The sequence below is a fragment of the Physeter macrocephalus genome, unplaced genomic scaffold, assembly GCF_002837175.3.
Source record: "Physeter macrocephalus isolate SW-GA unplaced genomic scaffold, ASM283717v5 random_17, whole genome shotgun sequence".
Classification (NCBI taxonomy): domain Eukaryota; kingdom Metazoa; phylum Chordata; class Mammalia; order Artiodactyla; family Physeteridae; genus Physeter; species Physeter macrocephalus.
The window spans coordinates 35168-47096 of NW_021145302.1; the positions used below are offsets into that span (position 1 = coordinate 35168).

Sequence of the window (11929 nt, forward strand, 5' to 3'; positions counted from 1 at the left end):
ATGGCTCAAGGGCCCAGCCGCTCCGCGGCATGTGGGATCCTCCCAGACCGGGGCGCGAACCCGGTTCCCCTGCATCGGCAGGCGGACGCGCAACCACTGCGCCACCAGGGAAGCCCCTACCGTATTTTTTAAAAAACACGATAAGGATATATAGTAAAATACAGACAGTGGTTGTCTCTGGGGGGTGGGGGTACTGAATTACTGTTATTTTCTAAATACAGTAAAATGGGTAAACATGAGGGGAATAGTAAAAAGGAAAAAATCAAATTTAATTAAAATCAAAAAAATAAACAAACACCCATGAATGCTGAGGCCTTGTGTTTCAGTTGAAAGGGGTTGTAATCAGGACATCCAGGGCTACAGACTGAATGCTGGTGTCCCCGAAAAATTCAAATGTTGAAACCTAATCCCCACTGTGATAGTATTTGTTGGTGGGGTCTTTGGGAGGTGATTAGGTCAGGAGGGTGGAGCCCTTGAGAACAGGATTAGTGCCCTTATTAGAGGCCCCAGATTGCTCCCTTGTCCCTTCCACCATGTGAGGACACAGCGAAAAGAGGGCCATCTGTGAACCAGGAAGAGCCTCACCAGACGCCAAATCTGCTGGCACCTTGATCTTGGACTTCCCAGCCTCCAGAATGGTGAGAAATAAACTTCTTTTGTTTAATCTACCCGGTCTGTGGTATTTTGTTACAGCAGCCCGAATGGACTAAGCTACCTGGGTCTAGAGCCCAGCTGACCCACTGTGACTTACACTGTCCCTTTCCTCACTCTGGGTATCAGTTTCCTGATCTTTAAGATGAGAGTGCTAAGCTAGTCCATCTCCTGGATTCTGTGCAAGTGAAAGGTCCCTCTCTCTCCTTTTCTCTCTCTCTCTCTCTCTCTCTCTGACTCCTGGCTGGGCCTGCTTTGGGGGTTCCCCTCCCAGATCCAAGCAGCACCCTCTCCCATGGCCCCCGCCACCCTGCCCACCCTGACGCAGGTGCTGGGGGCACTCACTGGAGCTGGTTGATGATGACCATGCGGACGTGCTCCCGAGCCTTCAGGATCTTCTCCAGCCGGTGTATGTCATATGTGTTGGGGTTCCGGAAAGGGATGTCATCAGGCAGGCCTGTGACCTCGACAGCATCTGGGCTGTCCCGAATCAGTTTGTAAGGGACCAGCACAGGCCGGTTCAGGCCCAGGGCCTCACCTAGAGGGCACAGGGAGTCAGGGAAGATGTCCCCTGTCAAAGCCAAGCTCTGTGGGGAACGGCTGGGACCCAGCACAGCCCCACTCAGTAGCCACTGCACCACAGAGTTTATAAGTCTACACACACACCACTTTTTTTTTTATCCAATTAGCAAAACTAAAAATCCAGGAGGGGTGGTGGAGGGAAGGAGTGGGGGCTTGGGATTAGCAAATACAAACTAGTATATACAGGATGAATAAACAACAAGGTCCTACTTATAGCACAGGGAACTATATTCAATATCCTGTGATAAACCAGAATGGAAAAGAATATGAAAAAGAATATGTATAACTGAGTCACTTTGCTGTACAGCAGAAATAATACAACATTGTAAATCAACTATACTTCAATAAAATTAAAAAAAAAAAAATCCATCGAATTCCCTGGCAGTTCAGTGGTCAGACTCCACGCTACCACTGCAGGGGGCATGGGTTCGATCCCTGGTCAGGGAATTAAGATCCCGCATGCCTCAAGGCTCAGCCAAAAAAAAAAAAAAAAATTCAATATCCAACACTGGCAATGAAACAGGTACTTTCACACATGCCCAGTGCAATGATCTGTTAAGTGTGCACGCCTGGACCTGACATATGAGGACCTGATGCCTGCTAAAAATCCACTCCTATTGTGTTAGAAAACATAAAAGTCCTTACTTAGGTATTTGAGGCTGAAATGACGGGATGTCTTAGATTTGTTTCAAAGTACTAAACCTATCAAAGGGTGCCTGTGGAAAGAGATGAACTGAGATTGGCAAAATGCTGGTAAGCACAGAAGCCAGGTTTGGGTTACATGGTGGGTCATTTTGTCATTCTCTCTGCTTTTGTATATGTTTGAAAACTGATTCCAAAATAAAAAGTGAAAAAGACACCACAAACCACCAGCAGAGTTGCTTCCTGTTACTCTCAAAATGAAACCCCAACTCGAGGTCCTGGCCTGCCCACCTCTCCCAACCCCGTCATTGGGACATCTTCCCACTCCAGGCCCTCCTGCCTTCTCGCTGCTCCCCAGTCACCGGGCTGTTCCCTCTGCCTGGCAAGCTTCCTTCTAATGTCTGTCCCCTCCTGACATTCAAGTTCTGGCTAAAACGTCCCTTCTTCCAGGAGCTTTCTTTCTTTCTTTTTCTTTTTAAATTAATTAATGAATTAATTAATTGATTTTATTTTTGGCTGCATTGGGTTTTCGTTGCTGTGCGCGGGCTTTCTCTAGGTGTGGCGAGTGGGGGCTACTCTTCGTTGGGGTGCGCGGGCTTCTCATTGCAGTGGCTTCTCTTGTTGTGGAGCATGGGCTCTAGGCGCACGGGTTTCAGTAGTTGTGGCACTCAGGCTCAGTAGTTGTGGCACGCGGGCTCAGGAGTTGTGGCTCACGGGCTCTAGAGCGCAGGCCCAGTAGTTGGGGCGCACGGGCTTAGTTGCTCCGCAGCATGTGGGATCTTCCCGGACCAGGGCTTGAACCCATGTCCCCTACACTGGCAGGTGGATTCTTAACCACTGCGCCACCAGGGAAGTCCCCAAGGAGCCTTCTCGTTCACCGATCCAGACAGGCCATGGCTACCCCCTCTCACCCTCATCACATTTCTACATTTTCCTGTTTTCCTTTGACACTCTCTGAAATTCTTTTTTTTTTAACTGTCTTTCTCTGCTACAATACAAAGTGGAGCCAATACTACTAAATTCATCACAAACAAAATGTATATAGAGTACCTAGTGCAGCCTGGCACCCAGTAATCTAGAAAATGCTCCATCAGTGGTAACCGTATTATCAACTGCACCATCCTGGGTTCCGCCCTGGCACCTGGATGCCTTCTGCACAGGACCTGGCACCTTTCATATAATGCACGGCCAGTTCCCTCCCGACACTGAGCCCCTGGACAGCGGGATCAGATGCCTTCCTCTGGAATCTCAGGGCTCAGTATGCGTTGGGCTGACAAGCGTCTGCGTGAACAGGCACTTGGCCGTGGGACACGGCCTCTGCACACAGCCCAGCCCCAGAGAAACAGAAATGCTGACTGTAGCCATCCCCACTGTGTGTACCGCAGATCAGGGTTTTTTCCCCTTTCTTGGCTGGGGAGAATGAGGGATCAACTCCCATCAGTCTGGGACAGGGCAACTATGTCCCCAGGGAGCAGACAGGCCAGCTGGGGGCACCTGGAGGCCAGGCTGGCTGCAGAGGGAGGGGCGCCTCCAAGGAAGGCTGCCGCCCAGGCCCTGCCCTCCCCTGCCACGCACTGACCGTATTTCTCGTTGAAGAGCTCCTTCACCTGCTCCCGGAGGATCACCTTCTCCCCAAGCCTGTTGGCATCATCTTCATCTACAAGAAGAAGACGAGGGGGCGTGAGGGTGGGCACGGTCTCGGCCACCGGACCTGCTCCTTCTCCTCCACGGCGGCCCAGACCCTCGCCTGCTGGCGCAGACTCTCCAGGGCCCGCCCACTCCCCTGCAGCCTGCTTCTGGCCTCAGCCGTCTGTCTGTACATCCATCCACCCTCCCCACCTTCTCTGAATACCTTCCCCGTACAGGCCCCAAGTCAGGCATGGAGGACCCCGAGGAGAGGGAGGCCGCGAGCCTCCTCCCAGGACCTCACAGCCTAGCAGCGGCGGTGCCCAGAAGTGCGACGGGGGACACCTCCGAGGAGACGTGGGGCATGAATCGGGGTGCCTACCCCGTCCGTGCAAGTCTGGGGAGGCCCCCTGGGAGAGCAGGATGTTCAAGTGGTCTCTTGGAAGGCAGGTAGGGGTCTGTGACAAGTGGGGTGCGGGTGGGAAAAGACAGCAGGTGTAGGACTGGCCCACGCGTGGGCATTGAAGGGAGAAAGGTCACAACGTGCTGGATGTGGCTAAAGCCTGGGCCGGTGCCGGGGACGGGGCAGTGATGGGACCAGCAGCGTGTGCTGACCTGGCTGAGCTGGGCTCCCAGAACTCACCCTGGTTGCCTTGCACACCGAGCCCCAGGCCTGTGAGCAGGGAGACAGGCGTGCTTTGGGGGTGCAGGGGCCGCACACCCTTCCGGCCTAGCGTCCAGGGCAGCCCTCCACGGGCACTTTCTGCTTGGACCCTGTGCTCCCCTCACTCCTTGGCCTAGAAGAGCAGCTGGGGGTCAGTGGAGCCCCCCAGGGACAGGGCCGGGCTGGGCGGGAGTGGATGGCAGGGAGAAGGTCCGGGCTGCGGGCTTGTGCCCTGGGCTGGGGAGGGAGCTGGAGTTCCAGGAAGGGCCCGGGCACCCTCGCACAGCAACCACAGGGCTGGGCCTCTGGGGCGGGGCTGAGGACTCTAGAGCTGGCAGCCGGCAGGGAGCCAGGGCCCGGGAGGTGAGGGACAGAGCAGACAGAATGGGTCTGTGAAGAAAAACAACTCCTGTGTTAATCTGGAAAATCTCACAGAACTCGGTTCCATTTGGGAAGCCAAGGGCTCTGTGCCACTCAGACTGTCTGCTGCCCCCGCCTGCCCTTCACACCCCGTCCAGGAGGCCCAGCCCTCTCCCTGCACCACCGCCAGGGAGGGGCCTCCATTCCCAGTCCGGGGCCGCCCCTCAGGGCAGAGAGCTTCCCGCACTGCCTGGCGCCTCCTCGTCCTTCACCCTCTGTCCCTGCTCTGGTCCTGTTCTTGCCCGAGCTGCTGACTCTGGAACCTAGATCTGCCGAACCTCGGAGCTCCTAAATCTCTCTTCAACCACGGCCTACCATCCACCTGGGTGCCCACGAGACACTGCAAATGTCAGGCATCCCAGATAACATCCTCCCTCTTGTGTCCCCATCTTAGGGAGTGATGGCTCCCCTCGGCCACACCAAGACCCCAAACTCAGCACCCCCGGAGCCCTCCATCTTTCCACACGCCCCAACATGGCCCTTCCAGATGGTTGTCAGCACCCCGGATGTGGCGAGAGTCAATCTGACCCTCCTCCAGGTCAGCAGACAACTAGGACCGAGCCCTGGGCCCCAGGGCCACCTAGAGCCTGTAGAGAGGTGGAGGACACTCTCTATCTAGCTAACCCCCTGCGACCAGGGAGTGCTCTGGTGGCCGGCATTCTGCACAGGCACGGCAGCACCACAGAGGCCAGGGAAAGATCAGCCTGGATTCACCCAACGAGCACTTGGATGCTCTGCTGGCAGCTTTCCCGGACGCGGTCATGGCCACTGCTCACCACAGCCGAGGACACAAAGGTTCAGAGAGGTTAAGTAACCTGCCCAAGGTCACACAGCCGCTAAGTGCCAGGAATACTCTGTCTGACCCCAAAGTCCTCGTCTTTCACTCTACCACGCACTCTGGGTTTCCTGAAGTCTCAGTTTCCCATCTGTAGAAAGAAGGGTTGATCTTTAAGGTGTTTCCTCTAAATCTCTCATTCCATCAGCTCACGGTTGCACGCCTCTGTCTCCTCTCAAGCCCAGGGCAGGGCCGGGCTCAGTCGGTACATGACAAAAAGCCTTCTGGACTAAAAGACAGCACCTCAAAGCAAGCCCACAAGCTCAGGTCCCCGTAGTTGCTGGACATGGCCGTCACCTGTGCACCTCTCTGGGAGCGCGGGACTCACTCACCAACCCCACCTCCCCCTGCAGGCTTCTGCTGGACCGCTGCCAGTGGGGGGAGAGAGACAAAGACAGGGCAGGCCTGGGCTGCACACTGCCCTCGCCTTGTGAGAGGCAACGCCAGGCCCAAAGGGCCACACGTGGGCCACGCCATGTCACCTCTCAGCATTTCAGCTCACAGTCTTGACACAGTATTCGTCTTGGACAAATATTTCACGAGCACCGTCCCATCTGGATGCAGTGCTGCCCTTGGGCATTTAGCAGAGTACAGAGCACAGCCCTAGACGAGGCAGGGGAGAGCGAGGAACACTCGGTGACCCACTGGGCTTGATAACTGTCAGTGCATGGCTCGTGGAAACATGGGGTGGGGGGGGACGACCCCAACCCAGCCAGGGATCAAGGAGGGCTTCCCAGAGGAGGTGACACCCATGCCACCCAAGGCCCCCTGGGACGCAGACTTATCTGCACGTTGGGGCCGCAGGCATCCCGTGGGTGCTCAACGCATGTTAGAGGACATGGAAAATTTCCCCTCCCCTATGTCCTGTCTGATCTGCCGGGAGAACATCCCCAAACCAGGCTGCAGCTGACAGGGAGGGGTGACACCACATCACAGGGCAGCCAGCACGAAGAGCACACAGGTCGGTCTCAGGCAGCAAACTGTGGCAGCAGTTAAAAGTCAGGAAAGTGGGACCTGAGTTGCCTGAGGGATGCTGGTGGCACCGGGAGGTGTCCTGAATGCCTCTGGAGTGCGGTGGGAGTTTAGGGGCCTTTTTCCATAATACCAAGAATAATCACAGCTGCTGAGCGGACCAAGCATGTCCCACGTGCAGACTGTCAGGCTCACGACGCGCGTTACCGCTGGATCCTCCCGGCTCAGCGTCGGGCCTCTGAGAGGATGCCCACGTTTCTCCGCAGCTGCTCCTGGCTTCTCCCCCACCTCTTTGTTTTTACTTAATTTGGAGGCAGGGGGTTCCATTTTTCTTAGAGGACTAGTTTTTGAATGAAATGGGCCAGGTTAGCCTCTGGCGGGGGCTGGAGGGGAGAGAGGCGCTGGTCCTCTGAACACTCAGAGGCAGCCCCTCGGGTGGTGAGGGCAAATGAGTGACACAGTTGCTGGGAGGTTGGACCTGAACCCCAGGTGAAGAGGCCCTGCCTGTGCTCCTGCTTGAGCCCCAGCCCTCCAGCTCCATGCAGCGGGGAGGGCTGAACACGCTTGTGTCGGGGGGCTCGGAGGTGCCCAGGACAGAGCTGGTCTCCTGTGACCTGAATCATGGCATCCGTCCTCAGCTGGCCCCTGGCCGAGTCCTGGCGAGCCCCGGTGTGGAGGAGGAAGGCCATGCACCCTGCTAGGCTGCACCTCCAGCCAACTGGGCCTGTTGGCAGGCTGTGGGCGGGTCACAGGACTCCTTCCTGACAGAGCCAGGCTCCTGCCACCACCGTCACACACCCACCGTCTGGAGAGGGGGTGGCCGGGCCCGTGGTCACCAGGGACCTCCCCAAGGATGGCTGTGGGCAGCGGCTGTCCTCGCCTAGGCTGGGGTGGGACGGTCCCGGAAGCCATCACCTCTGAGTCTGGTCTGCTTGTGGGCGAAACTAGGATCAGGAAACATGAGAACACGGGGAGGAGGGTGAGGCACAATCACTGGGGCCCCGTGGGGCCTCGGCCGTACACCCAGTGGTCTTTCCCAGGCTCTGAGGTGCAGCCCTGTTGCCAGGAGTTAAGACCACACGCTCTGAAGTCTGACTGCCTGGTTTCAAATCTTGGCTCTGTTATTAGCTCGTGACCTTAGGCAACCACTGGATTTCCTCGTTTGGCAGGTAGCAACAGGGCTTCCCTGGGGCGCAGTGGTTGAGAGTCCGCCTGCCAAGGGGACACGGGTTCGAGCCCCGGTCCGGGAAGATCCCACATGCCGCGGAGCGGCTGCGCCTGTGCACCACAGCTGCTGAGCCTGCTCTCTGGAGCCCGTGAGCCACTACTGCTGAGCCCGCGCTCCACAACTACTGAAGCCCGCGCGCCTAGAGCCCGTGCTCCGCAACAAGAGAAGCCGCCGCAGTGAGAAGCCCGCGCGCCGCAACGAAGAGTAGCCCCCGCTCGCCGCAGCTAGAGAAAAGCCCCCGCGCGGCAACGAAGACCCAACGCGGCCAAAAATTAAAACAAAAAACAAAAAACACCTTAAAAAAAAATTAGCAACAACGACCACATGAAGCTGCCGTGAGGATGAGGTGAGGACGTTACGCCCGTGCCTGGCACGGTCTACGATCTAGTTATTACTCTTCTTCTCTGGGGGGGGCTCCTGCCTGAGCTTCTCTGAACCCAGGTTGGTTGTAAGGACACCAACGGTTGCAAACATTTCAGAATGTTTTCCATTTGGAAATGTCACAGGGCTCCGTGCGGAGTGTGGTGTGTCCTCAACGTACCTGCCTGAATGCCTGTAGACAGTGGGGAGAAAGGGGGTCCTCAGGGCCAGCGACAGGGAAGTTCCCTGGCCCAGCAGGTTGCGAGGCAATCTTGACCGTAACCCTAATGCTGTGTGGTATTTGGAAAAGCACTCAACCTCTGCGAGCCTCAGTTTCCACATCCCTCAAATGGGAATCCTGGCCTGTTGGGAGTGATCCAATGATACCGGGCATAAAAAAATTTAAGGTCTTATGCCATCAGTGTCAAGTTATCACTGATGTTATTACCAGATCAGTGCCTCAGTTATCCTGTGTAGTCTCAGGAAACGAAATCTTCCATAGGAAACTCTTCCCGATGACGGAAGTTTGTTCTCTTAAGTCCCTGGGTTTGCTTTACTCATGTGGGGAAGACCATTTTCTAAAACTCATCAAGTACCCCTTTCTTATTAAGCACATGGTTGGGGGTAGGCGGAGGTCACCCGCATGACCTGACCACCAGTGCTGTCCAGAAAGTGCTGTTGAACTTGCCCTGGCTGCAGTGACCTGTCCCCCACTGCCCCAGGCTGGCATTTCTCCTGTCTCTTGCTGCTGTTTCCAGTTTTCTGGTCTCCTCTCTCTCACCACTCTCTATCTCACTACTGTAGCTCTCATCTTGTTGTTTCTAATCTGCTGTCTGTTGGCCTGAGGCTTAACTGAATTTTGCCTGAGGAAAGAGCAACCAGGCTTATTAAACCACAGCCATGCTATGTACACAGTTTTAAGCCAGTCAGCTCGGGGTGACGCCTGGGGTGGCCTCACAGCCCTCTCCTGGGGCAAAGTACACGAGCCCTGAGCAGCCTGGCCTTTCTGCACCTAGTCTGAGGTCCCCAGCTCAGGCTGATGGCTGTGTGCTGACAGTCATGATCCGAAATGACACAGAGGCAGCCAGCAGCCAGGAATGCTGCTCAAAGGGAGAGACCAGATCTCCGGGGAAGAGTGGAATAACTATTCCTCCTCAGCCCTCTCGAAGCAGCCTCTCCTCTCTGCCAGGCCTGGGCTGGGCGATCCAGGCAGAAAGCAGACCTGGGCGGGCCTGGCTCTCGAGAGAGCAGAGGGTGGATATCCACGGGCACCCCACCTTGGCAGAACAGCTGCCTTGTGCAGGGAGCAGGGGCTGCTCAGGTGGGGACGAGCCAGGTCCCTCTCTGGGACCCTGCGACTTACACGATACCTCCCTTTCCTGGCACCAGACCTTTGCCAGGATAAAAGGGTAAAACTCAGTTCATCTCTTAACCCCTTCCATGGTCTGTATTTAGGGGCAGCAGGAATTCTGGGGTTTTTTTGGCCAGGCTGCACGGCTTGTGGCATCTTAGTTCCCCGACCAGGGATTGAACCCGGGCCCTCGGCAGTGAAAACGCCAAGTCCTAACCACTGGACCCATGAGGAAGTCCTCCATCTGTTTTACAGACGGAGAAGCTGAGGCTCAGAGAGGGGGTGGCCGTGCTGCAGTGGGGTGGAAGCCCTCCCCAGGCCCATGACCTCATGTACCCAAGAGAATCTTTCGTATGTGTGCCAAAGAAAACATGCTCAAGCGTGCTAAGAGCACTCTTAGTAACAGCAAGACCGTGGAGGGAACCCAGATGGCCAAGGACAGGAGAATGGACAAATCAATCGTGGTACAGTCACTCAATGGAATATTACAGAGCCCTGAAAACAAACAGTTATGGCCACACATTTCAACCTTGTGTTACGTCATGTTAAGTGACAGAAGCATGTCCCAGGCTTGTTACAATAGGACACCTTGGTTATAAAAGTTAAAAAAAATGGGACTTCCCTGGTGGCAAAGTGGATAAGACTCTGCACTCCCAATGCAGAGGGCCTGGGTTCGATCCCTGGTTAGGGAACTAGATCCCACATGCATGCCGCAACTAAGGAGCCTGCCTGCCACAACTAAGACCTGGTGCAACTAAATAAATAAATAATTTTTAAAAAGGTAAAAAAAAAAGCAAAATGATACAATTTTGGTTTAGGCCCGTATTATATGCAATAGACATGTTAAAAGAAATCAACCTGTGAGCAGTGATCAAATCACGGGGGATGACAGTATCAAAGACATTTTTGGGAATTTGAATACAGACTGTCTATTAGATGACAGGGAGTCAGTAAGTTTTGTAAGCGTGACAACGGTATTGTGGATCTGCAAAAGAATAGCATTGTTCTGGAGAGTTGTGGGTTGTGTGTTGAAATATTTAGGCGTGAACAGTCAAGATGTCTGCAACTTACTTTGAATGGAGGAAGAGGCAGAGACAGAAATCAATGGGGCGGGGTCTGTGCCTGTGGGAGAGACAGAGAGGGATGGAGGGAGGGAGGGAGGGAGGGAGGGAAGGAATTTGGCAAAATGTTAAGAATTAATGACTCCAGGGACTTCCCTGGTGGTCCAGCGGTTGGGACTCCGCGCTCCCAATGCAGGGGGCCTGGGTTCGATCCCTGGTCGGGGAACTAGATCCCACATGCATGCCGCAACTAAAGATCCCGTGTGCTGCAATGAAGATCCCGAGTGCCACAACTAAGACCTGGCACAGCCAGATAAATAAATAAATAAATATTTTTTAAAAAAGGACAGTATTAATGACTCCAGGGAATTCCCTGGCGGTCCAATGGTTAGGACTCGGCGCTTTCACTGCTAAGGGCCTGCCTGGGTTCAACCCCTGGCAGGGGAAATAAGATCCCATATGTCTGGGCTTCCCTGGTGGCGCAGTGGTTAAGAATCCGCCTGCCAAAGCAGGGGACACGGGTTCGAGCCCTGGTCCGGGAAGATCCCACATGCTGCGGAGCAACAAAGCCCGTGCGCCACAACTACTGAGCCTGCGCTCTAGAGCCCGCGAGCCACAACTACTGAGCCCGTGCGCCACAACTATTGAAGCCCGAGCATCTAGAGCCCGTGCTCTGCAACAAGAGAAGCCATCTCAATGAGAAGCCCGTGCACCGCAATGAAGGGTAGCCCCCGCTTGCCCCAACTAGAGAAAGCCCGCGTGCAGCAACGAAGACCCAAGGAAGAGGCAGAGACAGAAATCAATGGGGCGGGGTCTGTGCCTGTGGGAGAGACAGAGAGGGATGGAGGGAGGGAGGGAGGGAGGGAGGGAAGGAATTTGGCAAAATGTTAAGAATTAATGACTCCAGGGACTTCCCTGGTGGTCCAGCGGTTGGGACTCCGCGCTCCCAATGCAGGGGGCCTGGGTTCGATCCCTGGTCGGGGAACTAGATCCCACATGCATGCCGCAACTAAAGATCCCGTGTGCTGCAATGAAGATCCCGAGTGCCACAACTAAGACCTGGCACAGCCAGATAAATAAATAAATAAATATTTTTTAAAAAAGGACAGTATTAATGACTCCAGGGAATTCCCTGGCGGTCCAATGGTTAGGACTCGGCGCTTTCACTGCTAAGGGCCTGCCTGGGTTCAACCCCTGGCAGGGGAAATAAGATCCCATATGTCTGGGCTTCCCTGGTGGCGCAGTGGTTAAGAATCCGCCTGCCAAAGCAGGGGACACGGGTTCGAGCCCTGGTCCGGGAAGATCCCACATGCTGCGGAGCAACAAAGCCCGTGCGCCACAACTACTGAGCCTGCGCTCTAGAGCCCGCGAGCCACAACTACTGAGCCCGTGCGCCACAACTATTGAAGCCCGAGCATCTAGAGCCCGTGCTCTGCAACAAGAGAAGCCATCTCAATGAGAAGCCCGTGCACCGCAATGAAGGGTAGCCCCCGCTTGCCCCAACTAGAGAAAGCCCGCGTGCAGCAACGAAGACCCA

General features: G+C 55.3%; 1 protein-coding gene across 3 annotated transcripts in view; it reads right to left on the reverse strand.

Moving 5' to 3' along the window:
- GTF2IRD1 (GTF2I repeat domain containing 1) overlaps positions 1-11929 on the reverse strand; it is a 114313-nt gene that overhangs the window by 6555 nt on the left and 95829 nt on the right. For all 3 annotated transcript variants that reach the window (XM_028483285.2, XM_055082106.1, XM_055082107.1), the window contains 2 exons: positions 3455-3532; positions 997-1189 (listed from right to left, as the gene is read on the reverse strand). In XM_028483285.2, the coding sequence (XP_028339086.1) occupies positions 997-1189; positions 3455-3532 (271 nt within the window). The remainder of the gene's footprint in view (positions 1-996; positions 1190-3454; positions 3533-11929) is intronic.